This window comes from Daphnia pulex, chromosome 6 (assembly GCF_021134715.1).
Source record: "Daphnia pulex isolate KAP4 chromosome 6, ASM2113471v1".
In the NCBI taxonomy this organism is placed as follows: domain Eukaryota; kingdom Metazoa; phylum Arthropoda; class Branchiopoda; order Diplostraca; family Daphniidae; genus Daphnia; species Daphnia pulex.
Genome location: NC_060022.1, coordinates 5,066,015 through 5,084,676, shown reverse-complemented (window position 1 = coordinate 5,084,676; position 18,662 = coordinate 5,066,015). Strand labels below are relative to the sequence as shown.

The 18,662-nt window shown below is 45.7% G+C and overlaps 2 protein-coding genes across 6 annotated transcripts; one reads left to right on the top strand and one right to left on the bottom strand.

The window, feature by feature from the left end:
- Position 1: 1 nt before the first annotated feature.
- On the bottom strand, positions 2 to 5,966 carry LOC124196045 (adenylate cyclase type 9-like). Of its 4 annotated transcripts, XM_046590831.1 has the most exons (7): positions 5,157 to 5,966; positions 4,897 to 5,091; positions 3,888 to 4,700; positions 3,100 to 3,812; positions 2,661 to 3,038; positions 2,143 to 2,591; positions 2 to 2,072 (listed from the first exon to the last, which is right to left on the bottom strand). In XM_046590831.1, exons 3-7 carry the CDS (start codon positions 4,676 to 4,678, stop codon positions 615 to 617), a joined length of 3,789 nt encoding a protein of 1,262 aa, XP_046446787.1. In that variant the 5' UTR covers positions 4,679 to 4,700; positions 4,897 to 5,091; positions 5,157 to 5,966; the 3' UTR covers positions 2 to 614. The 4 variants fall into 4 exon arrangements, with proteins under 4 accessions (XP_046446787.1, XP_046446789.1, XP_046446790.1 ...); XM_046590833.1 differs by having other exon boundaries at positions 3,888 to 5,091; XM_046590834.1 differs by lacking the exon at positions 4,897 to 5,091.
- A 1,350-nt stretch (positions 5,967 to 7,316) lies between these two features.
- Positions 7,317 to 18,572, top strand: LOC124196043 (CREB-binding protein-like). Of its 2 annotated transcripts, XM_046590829.1 has the most exons (9): positions 7,351 to 8,051; positions 8,217 to 8,980; positions 9,042 to 9,659; positions 9,733 to 9,916; positions 9,984 to 10,399; positions 10,472 to 14,785; positions 15,045 to 16,170; positions 16,234 to 16,643; positions 16,719 to 18,572. In XM_046590829.1, exons 1-9 carry the CDS (start codon positions 7,967 to 7,969, stop codon positions 17,001 to 17,003), a joined length of 8,202 nt encoding a protein of 2,733 aa, XP_046446785.1. In that variant the 5' UTR covers positions 7,351 to 7,966; the 3' UTR covers positions 17,004 to 18,572. The 2 variants fall into 2 exon arrangements, with proteins under 2 accessions (XP_046446784.1, XP_046446785.1); XM_046590828.1 differs by having other exon boundaries at positions 7,317 to 8,051; positions 16,234 to 18,572.
- The last annotated feature ends 90 nt before the right edge of the window (positions 18,573 to 18,662 follow it).

Genomic DNA, 18,662 nt, shown 5'->3' with positions numbered 1-18,662 from the left:
ATTTTGTTAAAGCACGAGTATCCGTGCGTTTAATCGGTGCCGTGGGATTCATTCAGATCTTTATCTTTTATCCCTGTACATTACAAACAATCACTGTAATAAGAACACACATCTTTTGGTCGCAGGCAAACGGCACTACGCGGTAAAACGGAAGAACACGGTTAAAATAGTTTGGCATTATTTTTAGTACAAACCACATTGAAGGCAGAATAGTTTCATTTTTGATTTTAAAAGGCAAAAAGAAAGAAAAGAAAAAAAACGTTCAAAAGGCACGGCAGCGATTTCGTTGACGGAGATTGGAAGAAACATCGATCACATGCACACCACATCAGATCTAAACAAATTAAAGTTCTAGTGATTGATACAGCAATCGCGCACGCGAGGGAAGTTAAGAGGGAATGGTATAACAAACAATGACATTAAACAGTAATGCAAGCGATTGTTAGTTGTTATCATCTTAATTCAAGAGAAAAACATTGTTAGCAATCGACAAGCCGAACTAGAGACGACTTTCGGGATGGCACAACCTCCGTGATGTGAGGGTCACTTGATTTAGAGGTAATTGGTTCTCTTCGTTTTTGTTAAATGGCAGCTTTGATTTCAGTTGGGCAGGCTTATGACAGGCATGTCTTTTTCTTTTCACACAACAGATAGACATTCATGTCATTCTTGCCTTTTACAAAGACTGTGCCCCGTTTTTCAAAATTGTAACGCTCTTCTAGAACTTGAACGCAAGCTTCTGTCGTTTGAACTCGTCCATGAACACCAGTTGAGTCCATCCGACTGGCAATGTTGACGGCATCGCCCCAAATATCGTAATGCAATTTGGACATGGTTCCGATGCCTCCAGTCATGACACCGGCCGTAACGTCGCCGCAGTTGTAGCCGATGCGAATAATCAGGTTGAATTCCAGTAGATTTTGATTAAAATTTTGGAGAACACATTGCATCTGTTGGGCAAAATCGATCAGTTCGAAGAGATGCTGATGACGGTGAGAGTTGCGTGAACGAACCTCCGAGTTCAATCCCGATGCGGCCATGTAAGTACTACCAATCGTCTTGATTTTATCAACATTCTTGAACTGAGGCTGGCCAAGAAGCTCGTCGAAATCACTAATAAGCTCATTAAGAACGCGCAAGTATTCGCGCCCACCTAGATACGATTCGTCGTACATCTCGTTGAAGTTGACAAGGCTGGCGAACAGGATGCCGGCCTGGCGGTGGTTTTCCGAATAACCGGGGCGAGCTCTCATTCTCTCGACAACGTGCGGGGGAAGTAGATTATGCAGCAACCAATCAGCTTGATCTCTCAGATTTTGCACTTTGGCTTTGCCCCTGGCAGCCACTGTGTTACAGTGGAAACTCAATCGGAAGCTGATTTCAAATTCTCGATTCAAGAAACAGACCAATAGCAGCAGCAGAAGTAGGTGTAAAATAATCTCGTAGCATAAAGCCAGCTCTGTTTTCTCATAGTCTGTTTCTCCATAGTTGGGAATTCCGTCGTTGCTGCCACTGGAATTGGTGTTGAGAGTAATGGAATCGCAGGGACAAACGGGCGTGGAGACGAGGACAATGAGGAGAAGCGCGGCCAGGGCAGCTAAGGCGTTCTTCATCCAACAGTTGAGTTGTGTAAAGTTGCAAAAATGAACCAGACTGAAGAAAAAGAGATACCAGAATATGCGACTGGACTCTTCCTTCTCTTCGACTACTCGACAGCCAAAGTTGGACATGACCGCCAAGACAGGTAAGCTCATGAGCAGAGCACCGCAGACGTGCCACGAATACCAGCGAGTACACCAGTTGTGAACGATGGAGAAGAAATTCCGGCCAACTGCATCCTCGCGACACAAGTTGTGTAGGAATACGACACTGGTCGCCAACAAAATCAGCGCCCCCCAGACGAAGACGACTCCCCACGGCCATGAAAATTCAAAATGAACGAAGCATGACACCGAAATCAGCACAAAAGTTACGGCCGAGACTAAGATGTCCAGATAGGTATTGTAAGTTGGCGAGGCCAATGTTAAGCGAGCCCCTGGCTGGTCTGGTTGGTGAGCTCGAGCTCGATATTCCTTTTTTAAAAAATAACAAGTTTATCACAATAGTTTTCATGATGTAAACCAAATATATTAATGGATATACCTTTTCCATTGCAGCGTCGATGAAAAACAGTGTGACCTGACTCAAAGGCGGACGCATAAAGTAGACACGATGGGACTCGTCTTCTTGAATGCACCGGATCATGGCCAAATCTGATTGTTTCCGAAGTTGATGGAATCGACTGAGGCTGGCGTGAAGCCCGACACTATTTTCTGTTACGGCACCCTCCAGTTCTGCCAGCTCATCTTTGTTGTAGAGAGCCAGACTCATACTAGTAGGTGAACGTTCCATATCAGCGATACCGCCTGTGCCAAGTTGTGAAGCGGTAGAGGCAGTTGGTCTGCGCTGTAACGTGTTGGGTGTGCTAGTAGCTCCTTGCGCTTTCATGAAGGACTCAACGGACGGAAAGAGCGACAATTCATCTGTCCTACCATTTTGACCAGCTGGACAGACGATCGCATTGCTACTTCGCATTTCCACGGACATCGGAGCTAACAAAGTGCCGTAATAGAAAACATCAGAACTTCATTAATATAAAAGTGTGTCTGTAAAAAATTTACCTGCAGACAAAGGAGATAACTCGTCCTGCTGTGAACGTTGGGCATGATAGTGGATATTTTTCTTTTTACGATCCTGACTCACAGAGCGGGACGATCTCAGTGGGGCGGAATCGCATGGCAAGTTGCAGTTGCTATCGCTACTAGTGGGCACTTCATCCAAAATATCCAAGATACTGGGAAGTGAATTGGCTTTTTTACTGTTAGCATTAGCATTCACGTTATTTCCGCTAATTGGGACAAGAGAAGGGACACCTGAACCAGACGGCAAAGATATCGTTGGGTCAGTTTCATCCAACCACAAAGCCGAAAATTCAGCAGTTGTAGTATCTTCAACGTTTAAATCGTTTTTCCGACCCAAAACAAAGTAAGTTTTCAAACCTATTGAAAAACAAAAAATAAACTAATCGAATGATTCATTCAGCAATTGTATACAACAAACCGTGATAGACGGCCCCTTCCTCGGAGAAATAGGCTTGTTGGTCTAGTAGAGCAAATGTGGCCTGCGATACGTGGACTTGACTGGGCTTCCCTGTCGACTCCATTTGATTAGCCAAAGTGACATCATTCGACCAAACGTCAAATTTAAATCGTTTGACGCCGACTATACCACATAGTACGGTGCCAGTGTGAACGCCAACTCGCATACTAACATTCTCACCACGCTCCTCATCGAAGCGTCCGATAGCTTCTATCATGCTAAGGCCCATGTCGACGCAACATCCAGCGTGGTCCAGTCGTGGTTCCGGACAACCGGCTACGCAGTAGTAGCAGTCACCCAATGTTGAAATTTTTTCGCAACCATGTGTACCACACAGCAAGTCGAAGCGACCAAACAAATCGTTTAGCAACCCGACCAGTTGTTCTGCCGTTTTGTTGGAGCTCATTTGCGTAAAACCTACTATGTCAGCAAAGAGAATGCTGACATTTTCCATTCGATGCATGTTGAAGGGACGGAATATGGTTCGTAACTGATCGTTGACTCCAGACGAGAGCTTGCTGCCACGATATTTGTCTTCATTAGACCGATCGTCGTTGTCTTCATCGAGGTCATCGTCTCCATGGCCGTCTTTCATTAGCCAATCAGCTACTTTTGGAGGCATAACAGAACGAATCATTTTTTCTTTTAATTGCGCTTCTTCTTCTAGTTCTCGACTGAAAAAATAATAAGAAACAAGGTAATGAATAATAAAATTGTGTTGATCATAATCTTTCTGGCCGAGCACTAACCGAACGAGAAGTAGCTGTCCAACTTTCAGGAAGGTGCAACGCATTCGCACCTGAGTCATAATGAAAATATGAATGCCAATAAGATGAACGCCCAAGTGAAGTAACGCTCGGACAAGAGTTGCGGCAGCATTGGTCTCGCAGGACGCCACAAAGATGGAGAGTGCCTCAACAGCCACGGAATAGAGACTGCTGATACCGATGCACATGTATAAGGGTAGCGGGATTACGGTGTAGATAAGTAAGAGGGCCTCCATGGACAAGGCGAGTAGGCCGGCAGGAGAAACTTCACCTTCGATAATGGTACCATGTCGGCACGTCAAATGGGCGGGAAGTGTCACCAAACAGACGGAGATGGCCATAAGGCAGGAGAAGAGCAAATGGTGATTTTGGTAAACTGATGTCAGTGTAAGACAGAAAGCCAATGCAGAAAGGAATAGCATGACAAGGCAGGAGACGGCGAAGGCTAGCCAATGATGGATTGTGACGGCGCTGAAATAAACACACCAGGAAAGCGAAACGATGAAAACGTAGAGCAGAGCGAGCTGGAAACGTAGACGAATTTGTGGAAACGTGCTCCGCCAATATTGACCCTCCAGGATGTCCGAGTCAAAGCGAGGGATCCACCAAAACGGTGAAGCCCGGTGGAAGAGCAAGGAATGCTTTCGCATGTTATCCTTATTCCCGCTTCGGCAAGATGAACGGCGAGACATGTTGACTGTCGGCCTCTGAGGCAGAGCAGTAAGGATGTTGCGGTGGTGGATTCTCACCCTTTCTGCACTATGGTTAGTCATCTTTGCTCATCACTTTCCCAACCTGAATGTTGAGGGTAAGATATGGGAAAAAATACGTCTCATTCTCAAAATTCAATATTTTTGATTGGTTTGCAAGACCCTTCACAGAAGGTCAACGAATAACTTTTTTTGAATGAAAACTGTCTAGGGTTAAAGTCATCTGTGTATATGTTACTAATGGTGAGTGGAAAGCATTAGCTTGTTCTATTGTCACATACATGCATTCCAGCACATCTGTGGCGGTCCAGCCCATCTGTGGTGGTCCAGCCCATCGGTTGGCATTACTACAGAATATGACTTGTTAGCAATACTGTTTTAACAACTTTGGGCTACGAAACCAAGAGTTGTCAAATCCAGTTGTGAATTCTGGGTGATATTTTGAAGTTAGAGACCTTCACAGTGGAACTAGAATGCTAACAACAAAGTTACGGTGTTAGAATAAGAGCCATCACAACAGACAAGTGTTATTAAACAATACCATAGTTTTATATTTCAGCACAAGTGTCGGTAAGCGAGTGCATACAGTGGCAGCCAAAGCAAACAGTTAATACAGGCTCAGAGTAACATTTTCACTTTTCATCTGCTCACCTCCGACTTACACACGGGGCTAACTAGCCACAACACAAAACTTTCGATAATATGAAACGTTAACTAATCTTCATGGATTTGGTGACAAGACCTTTTCGTCATTTTCTCATTTAAAAGAGATTAATTGAAAAACGTTTTGTATCATCATATTCTCACGTGAATGTGTGGGAGGAGTCTTGACTAAGACAGACAGCCGCTCCTTCTATCTGCCACATTCCTTCCCCTCCCTCCATGGAACATCGCCATTTGGTAACTCTGCTGGCTGTCAAACTTGGCTATTTCAGATTTTAGAAAAAGTTTGGGAAATATAGTCAATAAAACCAATTAGTTTTAGTTTTGAAAACATTTATGAAAACTGTATCGTTGATATATTGTTGCCATAAGAACGTGTAAGAGAAAGAAACCAAAATGCAAATTATTAATGGAATTGACATTTTTACAACTTGTCAAAAAAGTACAGGGGATCGTCTGAACTCTGAAGGATCTTATTTGAAAAAGTTGTGTGTGTTGTGTTTATATTTTTTTGTCAGGTTGTGACAACAAGACAAATACATGACTGATATAATGATTTTGCAAAACTGGAGAGCTTCTTCGGCCGCCGCCATTTCTTTCTTCGATCATGACGTCATTTGGTAAGAGCCATCTGAAAGGTTGCTGAACCCGGCTTCTAGAAGGGAAATTATTTGCTTCAACAATTTATTTTTTGGCTTTTCGAACTTGACGATTAAAGATCTAGAAATGATGCCAGTCAATAAAAAAAAAAAAGTGGTTCAATTCAACTTTTACAAAATTTCAAAATACATCGCGTCAATCTTGCATTATCGCTTTGATTACCGGTTAGACGAAAGTAACTTGACAAGAATTGAATAATAGTCCCGAAGAATGAGCAAGATTTTTTTTTCTGTACCAGTAGTCGAATATTTGACATTCGACATTGAAGATGTTATTCCAAATGTTCTGTTACGTTGCATTGTAAGTTACAACCCTCACGAGGAATCCAAGGCTGTATGAAAATATGCTGGTTGTAAATTTTCCGAATGTATTACCTTTTCAAAGTTGTTCTTTCCAACATTTTATTATTAAGTAGGTTGTTTTACAATTCGCTTGTTGTAGTCATAAGTTCTGGTTTAAACCGCTTATTGCGTACATAAATCAACCCCGATTGAGGTAAAATGTCATTTATTACTTCCACGTCAGGACAGATTTGATTGGATACCACTTTCCGCTGGATCAATCTACTTTAACGAAAGGTCAACAAACTTTTCTTGTTTGCAAAATAGTAATTAAAAAATAAAATAAAAAACGATTGATTTGATAATAATTCATACTGGTGCGGTTCATGTGTGCATTTTTATATTTTACAGATTAGCTGGATTTCTGCTTCTTTAATTAAGCGGATATTTATGATTCATTTGTGGACGCTATTCTGTGTCAATTCTGTGTGCAATGTTCTGTGCTTTCGCACTTGAATTTATTTCTGCCCATTAAAGACGTTTGCTTCAAATCTGTTATAATTTATTTTTCATCGAATATCTTAATCAAGATTTTAGTAAAAATCTTGAAATTTACAAAATCTACAAATAAGTAAAATCTGTCACATCTATTTTTTAACCAGTAATAAAATTTTACAGGCAAACGACGAAGCTACTTTTATTGAAGCCATATCATTTTTATTCCAAAGATTTCACCAAACATATAGTTCCCCATTCTAATTATTTTTTAGCTGTTTGTTGCGAGCAAATGACGAAGATCGAAGAGTAACTGAACAACTTTTCGCGCCAGAGAAAGTTCCATCGAAAATGTGCGCTCAACAACAATGAAATCAAGGAAGAACCTGACAACGTCGTATTCGCTTCTCACGAATTATAATGAGCTTGAGTAAAATTTTTTGACACTTCATGTAATTTTTGTGTTTGTTTCAAGAATGCAAAATATTTGAAAATAATGATTAAAAATTAGGAAATCAAATGAAATGATAAGAATTATTGAGAATTGCATCGCAAAAATCTCTATCGCGTCTATTTAGATGGAAAAATTGTCTAAAACTTACGACTTTGGCCACCAGAGTTGGACCCTTAGATCCAAGCTAAGAAATCAACAGCAGCCATTTTGTTCGAGTCCCTGAAGAAGAATGTAGAAAATCTAGTGGCAGGAGAAGAAAAAGTAAATCGTGAACGGAAAATTTTCGTCATCGTTCACCTCGTGATGCTAGGTAGTGCCGCTGATTGTTAACGGATTGTTATATTGTCGAAAAAAAAGTTTACATAAAAATTGAAAATTTGGCGGCGACCCCTACTGTGGAGATCCTCGGACGACTACAGTGGGACGGGGTTGTTCTTTTTTTTTTTGAAGTGAAAGCCGTTGCCGTGAAGGAAGGCTTGAATTCTGCACGGTCGACGGAAGAAGCTAAAGTTCCTCTCTGGAAGGCTCCGTTTTACCGCCCTCAAAGTGATTCACCAACATTTATTAATACAGTGGCCGGCGCGTTGGACGCTTTAATTGATTGAAGAAAGGAAAATTTCGGAAGAAAGCATCTTACCTGTCTTGTCTTTCTCCCATCCATACATCCTCAATGGCTGTGGAGAAGAGTGCTCTATGACCTCTCTTTACTTGTCCAAGTGTCATGTGCTGCTGGTGGGGAAGATTGTGCGATGAGTCTTTTTTAGCAGAAGAGGTGCTTGGTTTAACCTAAAGAAAGTCATGGCTGAACACCTTATTGAAGGGCCGCCTAACAAGCGGCCCAAACTGAATGATGCTATTGGCAACTGCTCTACTGATTCATCAGGTATAACACCATTTTGTTTTTAAAATGCATAAATACAGCTTTATTCTTAGAGTTTGACAATCGACTTGGTCCATTGTTGTCAAGCTGTCACATGTTTGACAGTTGGGTCAACTTTTACCGTTTTACTTGCATCCTCTGATTCTAACCATCTTTATTCCTTTATAGATATGATTGGGAATCCACTATTTGATCTTGAAAGCAATCTGCCTGATGAGCTTTTCAACACATCAGGAGGGGGCTGGAGTAATGCTACTGCTAATGTGAGCCAGCCGACTGCCCAGCCACAGCAGCAGCAACAGCAGCCTCCACAACAACAACAGTGTGTTCAGAGGCCCCAGTCTATGGGCCCTAACAATCCTGGAATGGGAATGTCGATGGGCTTAGGACCTGGTTCTCAGCAGCAACAAAATGGATCAATGGATGCTCAACATCATCACCAGCTTCCTCATATGGGAATGCAAAACAAAGCTTCGCTGAACAATATGAGTGGTGGTGCGATAAGTGGCAGTGCAATTGGGCAAAACAACATGAACATGGCTAATAGTAGTTTAAATAAAGGCCCTCTGAATAGTAAGTTGAACTCACCGCCTGGCAGTGCCCCAATGCCCATGATGAATTCTATGGGAAATGGCCCACAAATGATGCAGTCGTTGCAGCAGCAACAACAGCAGCAGCAACAATCAATGAATAACATGTTGAATCCAACTGGAATGGGTGGTGTGAACGTGTCGATGAAGACACCCGGGTCCATGATGAATGCCGGCCAAATGAGCCAGGGTTTACACAACGGCCCACAATCCATGATGGGCAGTGCTAGGCCTGTTGGAGGCCTTCCTAACAATATGATGCCGCAACAGCAACAACAACAACAAACGCCATTAAGAGGGCAGCTTATACAAGGGATGAATCCTCAAGGACCTCGCTTGCAGGTAAGAAATTCTGCTCTGTCTTGTTCTTACTTTTGTAGCTAAACCAACTCGATTAAAACAGGGACCGGGAATTGGTGGAATGGGAGGCATGGGCCCAAATGCCGGGCCCGGCTCGAATGTGATGACCAATTCCAATCAATATGGCTTTGCTAATTCGAACATGCCAAATGCTATGATGGCAGCCCAACAGCAAAGACCTATCGGTACAGCTAATGGTGGTATTCCTCCAATGCAAAATGCCATGCAGCAGCAGCAACAACAACAGCAGCAGCAACAACAACAACCGAGGTTTAATAGCGAGCAAAATATGAATCCCAACATGTCAGCACGACCAGTTATGATGCCTGGTGGAGCAGCGGCGATGGTTTCAGCGCCGATGGTATCATCAGCGTCATCCACTGTCACTCAGACTCCTATGGTTTCTGCCCAACAACAGCATCCTCAACAACAACAGCAGCAGCAATACACACCAGTGGCCGCTAATGCTCCTCAAGTGGCAGCGCCAAGCCCAGCTGTTACTCCTGTCGTGCCAGTCGCCGCAGGATCGGCCGGTGGTGCAGGAGCAGCTAATGCGGCAGCAACTGCCGATCCCGAGAAAAGGAAACTGATCCAGCAGCAACTTGTACTCCTTCTTCACGCTCACAAGTGCCAGCGAAGAGAGAACCAGGCCAACGGAGAGGTGCGTTGAATAGACGACGAAAATTTTTAAATAATGTGTCCTTATGGTTTTGGTTCATCTTTTGATACCACAGTGCACCCTTCCACACTGCCGGACAATGAAAAATGTTTTGAACCACATGACGACATGCCAGGCGGGAAAATCATGCCAAGTACCTCACTGCTCCTCTTCGCGGCAGATAATTTCTCATTGGAAAAACTGTAATCGTTCCGACTGCCCCGTCTGCCTGCCTCTCAAACAGGCAGATCGGAATAAAGGTACCACAATTTTTTTGCTCATTTTTCGTGGAGAAATTTATTCAAATATTTTTCTTCGTTCTGTTAGCTCCTCATAATGCTTCTCAACCGAGTCCTGCCGGTTTCGATGTCGGTCTTGGTTCCAACTCGATTGGCGCATCGTCTGCGGCACCCGGTCAAGGTATCCTACCAACATTGAATCAAGGCGGTGCTGTCGGAGGAGTTCAGGCTCCTCCTAACGCTGTAGGTGGGATGCCGAGGCCTTTACTACCACCCCAACAACAGCAGCAAAATTCAATGGTTCCAATGAACAATGCCCAGTTAGCAGGAAATAACCCTCCGTCAGCCGTCGCCGCAGCTGGGCAACCTGTTCCTCCTGGTGCCATGAATCGTGGCCCTCCTCATAACGCGGCGCTGCAATCTCAGCAGCAAACCGCTGGTTCCACCACGGCAAGGAATATTAGGGGTTCCATCTCAGACAACGCATCCAACATTGAGCACATTGTATGATTTCAAACAATGCATTTTACATAGCAGAATATTTTTTCATTCACTCCCTTTCTTTATTCGATTTAGATGAGCCCGGTAAATTCAACAACTCCCTTGCCTGGTGGACTGCAGCCAAGTCAGGTCACAGCCGATCCTGTTCAAGGGTCTAAAGAGTGGCATCAGTCGGTGTCACCCGATCTGCGTAATCACTTGGTTCAGAAACTCGTTCTGGCCATCTTTCCAACTCCCGATCCACAGGCAATGTTGGATAAACGGATGCACAACTTGGTGGCCTATGCTCGGAAAGTCGAAAGTGACATGTACAAGATGGCTGATTCCCGCTCCGAGTATTATCACCTTTTGGCTGAGAAGATTTACAAGATTCAAAAGGAGCTGGACGAGAAGCGTCAAAAGCGCAAGGAGCAACAACAAGCTCAGCAAACGCCTACTTCTACGCCGACGACGCCGCTGCAACAGCAGCCTCCTTCCGCGCTCTCCCATCTTCAATCTGGCCAACAAGTACCTCCGCAACAGCAGCAACAACAACAGCAACAACAACAACCTGTACCACCAAGCAATAACGCAGGTTTGAGGCCTAATATGCCAGGGATTGGGGAATCTGGGCAGGGGGCACGAGGAATCGCACCTACGAGCGGAATGATGATGCGCAACCCAACTCCCATACCACCCAGTCCAGTGGGAATGAGTCAAGTGCCCAATCAACTCGCTCAGCAGCAACAGCAGCAACAGAGAATGTCTATGCAGCAAATAAGACCGGATCATGGTAACATTGGGCCACCCAATCAAACTGTTCCTCTTCCTGGATTGTCGCCTTACGGTAGTATGGGCACTCCTATGAGCGCTAGTTCGCCCTTTCCCAGTGCCAATATGAACCAAAACGCGTCTCAGCAACAACAGATGCGTAACCGAATGCCTGCTCCTCCATACTCAGTGTCTCAACAGCAGCAGCAGCAGCCACAGCAGCGACAACAACCTAATCATCCAATGATGATGCAACAGCAGCAGCAGCAGCAGCAACAACAACAACAACAGCAGCAGCAGCAGCAACAGCATCAGCAACAACAGCAATCAGTCCAGTCTTCCGACCAACAGCAGCATATGAACGAGCGGATGACTCCGAACGGGATGCCTTCAGCGAATATGCAGCAAGGGATGAACATGCCCATGCCCAACACCCCGTGCGGAAGCTTTGCTGATACACCCAGCACGATGCCAATGTCGGACTCTACTCCTTTACACGCTGGTGGTAGCATGAGTGACGCCAGTTGCGGTACGGGCGGCGGAGGCAGCGGTATGAAGACCGAGGTGAAACACGAAACGCCCTCTGGAGGGTACTTCAGTGTGAAAAAGGAGGAGACGGATCCACAGCAAATGTTGCAACAGGACGGCGATGCCTTTGACGGTCGGGACTCGGGAATGATGGAGGTTAAAACGGAGCCTATCGATGTTCCAGCCAGCGTTTCCAGTAGTATGGAAGGAACAGAAGATATCAAAGAGGAGGAAAAACCAGAAATGAAGACGGAACCTATGGATGATGGGCATTTTAACAACGACAGCTCCTCGTCGAGCCACCTACAACCTCGTCTCACTGGCGTCAAAGAAGAAAAAGAGGAGCCATCGACACCTCTTTCAGCGGCCAGCAATACGAACGATACCAGCAGTTCAGATGTGAAACCAAGTGGAGGTTTTGGCGGCGGCAATTCCGATTCTTCTGTGACGACGCCGGGCCCTTCCGCTAGCGCCAGCTCTAACACAAAACCAACAACTGCCATACCTCCGTTGATCCGCCCGAAGAAGGAAGGCAAAATCGTCTTCTCACCCGACGAGCTTCGTCAGGCATTAATGCCAACTTTAGAGAAGTTGTACCGTCAAGACCCCGATTCCATCCCATTCCGCGATCCGGTCGATCCGCACAAACTTGGCATTCCCGATTACTTTGACATAATCAAGAAACCGATGGATTTAGCCACCATTCGGCGGAAGATCGACAATGGTCAATACAAGGATCCGTGGGAGTATGTCGACGATGTTTGGCTCATGTTTGACAATGCTTGGCTTTACAACCGCAAGACGTCGCGAGTCTATCGATGCTGTACCAAGCTTTCTGAAGTATTTGAGCAAGAAATCGATCCAGTCATGCAATCTTTAGGCTACTGTTGCGGCCGAAAGTACACATTCAATCCGCAGGTGCTTTGCTGTTACGGCAAGCAGCTGTGCTCCATCCCGCGTGATGCCAAATATTTTAGTTACCATCGCTACACTTACTGCCTCAAATGCTTCAATGACATTCCCGGAGACACGGTCTCTCTTGGCGACGATCCTACTCAGCCACCGACGGTTATTCGAAAAGAGCAGTTCACCGAGTTGAAGAACGACGCGCTAGATCTGGAGCCGTTCGTCGATTGCGGCGAGTGCGGAAGAAAATTGCATCAGATATGCGTCCTTCACATGGACTGCATCTGGCCGCAAGGTTTCACCTGCGACAACTGTCTCAAAGGACGCGGTGATAAGCGTAAAGAGAACAAGTACGGTGCCAAACGGTTGCCAACCACCAAATTATCAACGTTCATCGAGAATCGAGTCAACAACTTTTTGAAGAAGAAGGAGGCGGGAGCAGGTGAAGTGTCGATTCGAGTCGTCGCTTCGGCTGACAAGATCACCGAAGTCAAGCCGGGAATGAAGAGTAGATTCGTCGACAACGGAGAAATGTGCGAGACATTCCCATACAGGGCAAAGGCTTTGTTCGCCTTCGAGGAAATTGATGGAACCGACGTCTGCTTTTTCGGTATGCATGTACAAGAGTACGGATCGGACAGTCCTAGTCCAAACACGCGACGCGTCTATCTGGCCTACCTCGATTCGGTCCATTTCTTCAGGCCGAAACAATTCCGTACTGCCGTCTATCACGAGATTCTTCTCGGTTACCTGGACTACGTCAAACAGTTAGGCTATTGTATGGCGCACATCTGGGCCTGTCCACCGTCAGAGGGCGACGACTACATCTTCCACTGCCACCCGCCCGATCAGCGCATTCCTAAGCCGAAACGGCTACAGGACTGGTACAAGAAGATGCTTGATCGCGGCATCATTGAGCGAATCGTTCTCGATTACAAAGACATCCTCAAGCAAGCTATGGAGGATAATTTAAAATCTGCGGCCGAACTCCCTTATTTCGAAGGTGACTTTTGGCCCAATGTTTTGGAGGAGAGCATTCGCGAAATGGATCAAGAGGAAGAAGAGAAGAGACGTCAAGCGGAAGCGTTGGAGGCCGCTGCGGCTGCCGTCAGCACAGACGAGACGGAAGCAGGACCGGATGGTAAAAAGAAAGGCCAGAAGAAAGCGAAGAAATCCAACAAGGCCAAGGCAAACAACCGGAAAAACAACAAAAAATCCAACGCCCCACAGACGGGCAATGACCTCTCGACCAAAATCTTCACTACTATGGAGAAGCACAAAGAGGTGTTTTTCGTGATCCGGTTGCATTCGGTGCAAGCGGCTGCTTCATTAGGACCAGTCGTAGATCCTGATCCACTCATCCAGTGTGATTTGATGGACGGCCGTGATGCCTTCCTCACTCTAGCCCGTGACAAGCACTACGAATTTTCTTCCCTTCGTCGCTGTAAATATTCATCCATGGCCATGTTGTACGATCTGCACAACCAAGGAACGGACCGCTTTGTCTACACTTGCAACAATTGCAAGTCCCAAGTCGAAACGCGATTCCACTGCACTGTCTGCGACGATTTCGACTTGTGCGTTCCTTGCTACGAGAAAGATGGGCATCATCACAAAATGGAGAAATTGGGATTCGATCTGGACGATGGTTCGTCTCCTTCCGATTCCAAACAGGCCAACCCACAGGAAGCTCGGAAGTTGTCCATCCAACGTTGTATCCAGTCGCTTGTTCACGCCTGCCAATGTCGCGACGCCAACTGCCGCTTGCCGTCTTGTCAGAAGATGAAGCGCGTTGTCACGCACACGCGTTCTTGCAAACGCAAGACCAATGGCGGCTGCCCAATTTGCAAACAACTGATCGCCCTGTGTTGCTACCATGCCAAACACTGTACCGAGACGAAATGCATGGTGCCGTTCTGTCTCAACATCCGGCAAAAGTTGCGACAACAGCAACTACAGCAGAGGCTTCAACATGCTCATTTTCTCAAGAGAAGGATGGCAGCTGTTTCGTCTATGAGTATTCGATCGGCATGCGGGACAGGGCCGAGTACGCCCGGACCGATGGGTTCGGGTATGGGCCCCTCGTCTCCATTAGAGAGCCCCGGAGCTGGAGATATGATGGGCATCGGTGGCCATTCTCATCACAATCAACCAGGAGCCGGCATGAAACCAGCCACGCAGACACCACCCGCCAATGTTCTCCAGGTAAATCATTGCACTTTGATTGATTCTTGTTTTCTGAAGATTGCACTATGATCCGTTATAATACGTCGATGACGCTCTCGCAATGCATCATTGATCAAATTCTAAGTGCTAAATTAAGCTGCAGTGAATTCCAAAATCGGTGATTCTTCTGAATGCCGAGTATTTCACCTCACTCACATTTTTTCTAAAGAACCAAATGATTTAAAAATTTGTTTACCCTCGACTCGAGTTTAAAATTGATTCATTGGAAATTGTATAGGTTGTGAAGCAGGTCCAAGAAGAGGCAGCCAGTCAAGTGCCTCAACAAGGAGGATTCGGTAAAGGTGGCATGGGAATGATGAACTCTATTGGGGGTATCCGACCTCAACATCCGCAACAACAGCAATCGGTCGGTGGTATGGGCGCCGTGAATCCAGCGATGGTGATGCCTCCTCCTCAGATGATGCAGCACCCTCGTCCAATGAACATGCAGCCTGTTGGTATGCCGGGCAATATGGTCGGCACCGGTATGCAAGTCAATCAAGTCGCTGGAGGTGTACCCTCTGGACCAAACCCAATGGGTGGCATGGGAGGTGGCGGCATGCCCATCAACAATATGCAAGGGAATCGCATGGGCATGGGTGGCGACCAACAATGGGGAGGACCTCGGTTTGTCAATCCTGCTCAAGGAGGTGCAGGGCCCAATCAAGTTATGGGTCAGCAACAGCAGCAACAACAGATGCGGCCCATGGCTCCCAATAACATGATGGCAGCTCAGCAACAGCAACAAGGCCAAGCATCACCTGCTATGGCTATGGGCAATGCGCAAGGAGCCATGATGGGTCCTGGAAGTGGAGTTCCTGGTGTCGGACCTAATGTTGCGCAACAGCAACAACAGGTCAATTCCGTTCAACAACAACCCCAGGCGCAGATACAGCCAGGAACTTTGGCGCAGATACCTGTGAGTGCGGGTGGAATTGCTGGTCCAGGAGGAGCCCAGCGCCCTCTGCCACAAGCCCTCCACCAACTCTTGCAGACGCTCAAGTCACCAAGCACACCTCAACAGCAACAGCAAGTAGTGCAGATTCTACGTAGCAATCCCCAGCTGATGGCAGCCTTCATCAAGCAACGCTCTGTTCTCCAACAACAGCAGCAGCAAAATCAAAACCAGCAACCACAGCAGGGTCAACAAGTCCCTAACCAACAGAGCCAACAAGGTCCGATGGCCAACACCATACAAGCCATGCAAGCCCAACCAGGAATGCAAGCAGCCATGCAGAATATTCAGCAGCAGCAACAACAACAGCAGCAACAACAACAACAGCAGCAAAATCAACCCCAACAACAAAACATGCAACAAGGAACTGGTCCGCCTGGTATGATGGGCAATGTTGGTATGAATGCAGGTAAGAAAATTCGATCTTGTTTTTTAAATGGATTTGACAGTTAACCGGGTATTCCGCTTGTAGGTCCACCGAATCAACAACAAACGGTTCAGCAGCAACAGCAGCAGCAATGGTTGAGACAACAACAGCACCAACAACAAATGATGGCAATGCAGAGGCAACAGCAGCAACAGCAGCAGCACCAACAACAGCAGCAACAGGGCTTCCAACAACCACCTCCAGTGCAGCATTTTGGGCCAAGAGCAAGGCAGCCTTTACCGAGTATGGGTGGCTTTCCTCAGCAGCAACAGCAACAGCAGCACGGCTTTGGAGGCAACGGAGATGGCAACCAGTTCATGAGTCCCAACAACCAGGGTCAATTTGGCGGGCAACAGCAGCCAACGATGCAACAACTTTTGCAGCAGCAGCAGCAGATGAAAAACACGCCTCCTCCGACCATGTCGCCTTCGCCGCAGCAACAAGGCGGCATGATGGTACCTCCTAACGTTTCTCCCCAACAACAGTTGATGCATACCGTCCGATCACCGCCTCCGTCGTCTTTACCACAGACGGTTCGCTCCCCGCAGCCCAATCCTTCGCCCCGGCTCGGTCCTTCGCCTTCTCCGCGCCAGCCAGCTCCTTCGCCTCGGATGGCCACGCAGTCCCCTCATCACTCGATGGTAGCCGCAGTGGCAGCGCAGCAACAACAGCAGCAACACCAACAGCTTGGAGGAGGCCACGACCCGTCCGACGCCCTCATGCAGTCACAGATGATGAGCAACGTTCAGGATCAACAGCAGCAGCAGCTGGAAACGCCGCAGGATCAGCTTTCCAAGTTTGTCGAGGGACTTTGATCGTTGGACTTGATCATGGCCCATCATACAGCATTAGGATCCGGAGAAGAGCTTTTTCCAAAAGCTTGGGTATTCAGTATTAGGAGCTTCCTCTTGTTTTGTTTTGAGTTCTTCTCCGTTTGTTATACATTCTTAAGTGACCTTGACTGCGAGCCAAGCAATAGCAAGTTAGTTGGCAGAATCTTTTGGAAGGCGTTCATCCCGACCCCGCCGCTTCTGTCCTAACCACACTACCAAAACTTCTCCTTTCTCTCAAATGGCGAAAAAAGAAAGTGGACAAATTCCCATCACACATGCATGTAAAATCTTTACGGGGCACACACAAGCGGCAAAGAGGTGTTTTTCTGTGGATCACGAACGACATTTTTTTTTCAGGATCTCAAATCAGTCTAGAAAGTAGACTCCACAACGACGAGTTATGGAGAGCATCAAAGATTGGATGTGTTTTTTGACCTTATAAAGATATACATATGGTGAAAGCGTCTAGGAGGCAACGACTGGCGATAAACAAAACCACCGTTCTTCGAATTTGAGGAAATAAAAACTTGGGAGGTTTTGAAATAAAAAAAATTAAAATGCTCAATCCTACGATTTCCTCCCCTCCCTTATATCTTTTTCTCTCTTCGCAGTGCGATTGACGATTGGATTTCATTTCTTTATTTTGAGCCCCAATATGCGAATCCTGTAAATAAATGTAACAAGGAAAACATACCCAAATAGGTGGACACCACCGTTCCTAAACGTCCGTCTCCTCACTTCAACCTACCCAACTCTTATGATTATTGTGTTTCTTTTTTTTTTTTTTGAATTTTTTGCCACAATCAAACCGTCAACAGTTCTTTTTTGTGTGTGCGTGAATGCGTGTCATTGAAAGGAAAAAAACCTCTATTCTCGCCCTGATCTTCCTTCATATTTTCCTCATTTACCTTGTTTGAACACTGAAAATTTTTTAAAAAGTAAAAATTATCTTATAAGAAAAATTCTGCTAGAATCGACTTTGTATGTGTGAGTGAGTGTGAGTGTTCGTCTATGGCAACTTGTGGCACAGCGCATCGTGTCTTCGTAAGTGTGCGTCTGTATTATCAAGTCAGTTGGATGACATTAGTGTAATTTGTACAGGTGAAAACAACAAAAAAAAAACAAATTCTCAGTGCTATTATTCTATTTTGTATCGAGATGACGCGTTGGACTCGGTCTCCCAAATTGGGCGTCATTAAATTCTGAAAAAAAAGCGATGTCATCTTTATAATGTTTTCTCGAGCGAAACTGAACTTTTCCCGTATTTCCTTCTGCTCCAACTCCACCACCACTCCTCCACAACAAAAAAAAGCAGCTGAGAGCATTGCTTTTTTGTATAATGATAAAAGGGAACAACTTTTTTGTGCTTGTCGATTAATTATTATTTTTCATTTTCGTGTGTGGTCGGTCTTTTTTTTCAATCTTTTTTCTTGTGCGTGTTATACGTGACTGTTGTGGACAAGATAATGTGTACAGGATAATTTGCAGTTCATTTGTAAATATTACTTGTTACTCTTTTGATTACAAACCGTCTGATCATTCTTAAAATAAGCTGATTCGTTTTTACTTTATTTTTCAAATATCCACACCCTATTTTGAGAAAACAATAAATCCATGGACGAATATTGAATAGATAGATAA

Coding starts and splice junctions, on each gene's coding strand:
- LOC124196045 (XM_046590833.1), bottom strand. CDS start 4,678: ATGACTAACCATAGTGCAGAAAGGGTGAGAATCCACCACCGCAACATC. Junction 3,039..3,099: donor GGAAGGGGCCGTCTATCACG/GTTTGTTGTATA, acceptor GTTTTTCAATAG/GTTTGAAAACTTACTTTGTT. Junction 2,592..2,660: donor GTTATCTCCTTTGTCTGCAG/GTAAATTTTTTA, acceptor GCACTTTGTTAG/CTCCGATGTCCGTGGAAATG.
- LOC124196043 (XM_046590828.1), top strand. CDS start 7,967: ATGGCTGAACACCTTATTGAAGGGCCGCCTAACAAGCGGCCCAAACTG. Junction 10,400..10,471: donor CATCCAACATTGAGCACATT/GTATGATTTCAA, acceptor TATTCGATTTAG/ATGAGCCCGGTAAATTCAAC. Junction 16,171..16,233: donor CAATGTTGGTATGAATGCAG/GTAAGAAAATTC, acceptor TTCCGCTTGTAG/GTCCACCGAATCAACAACAA.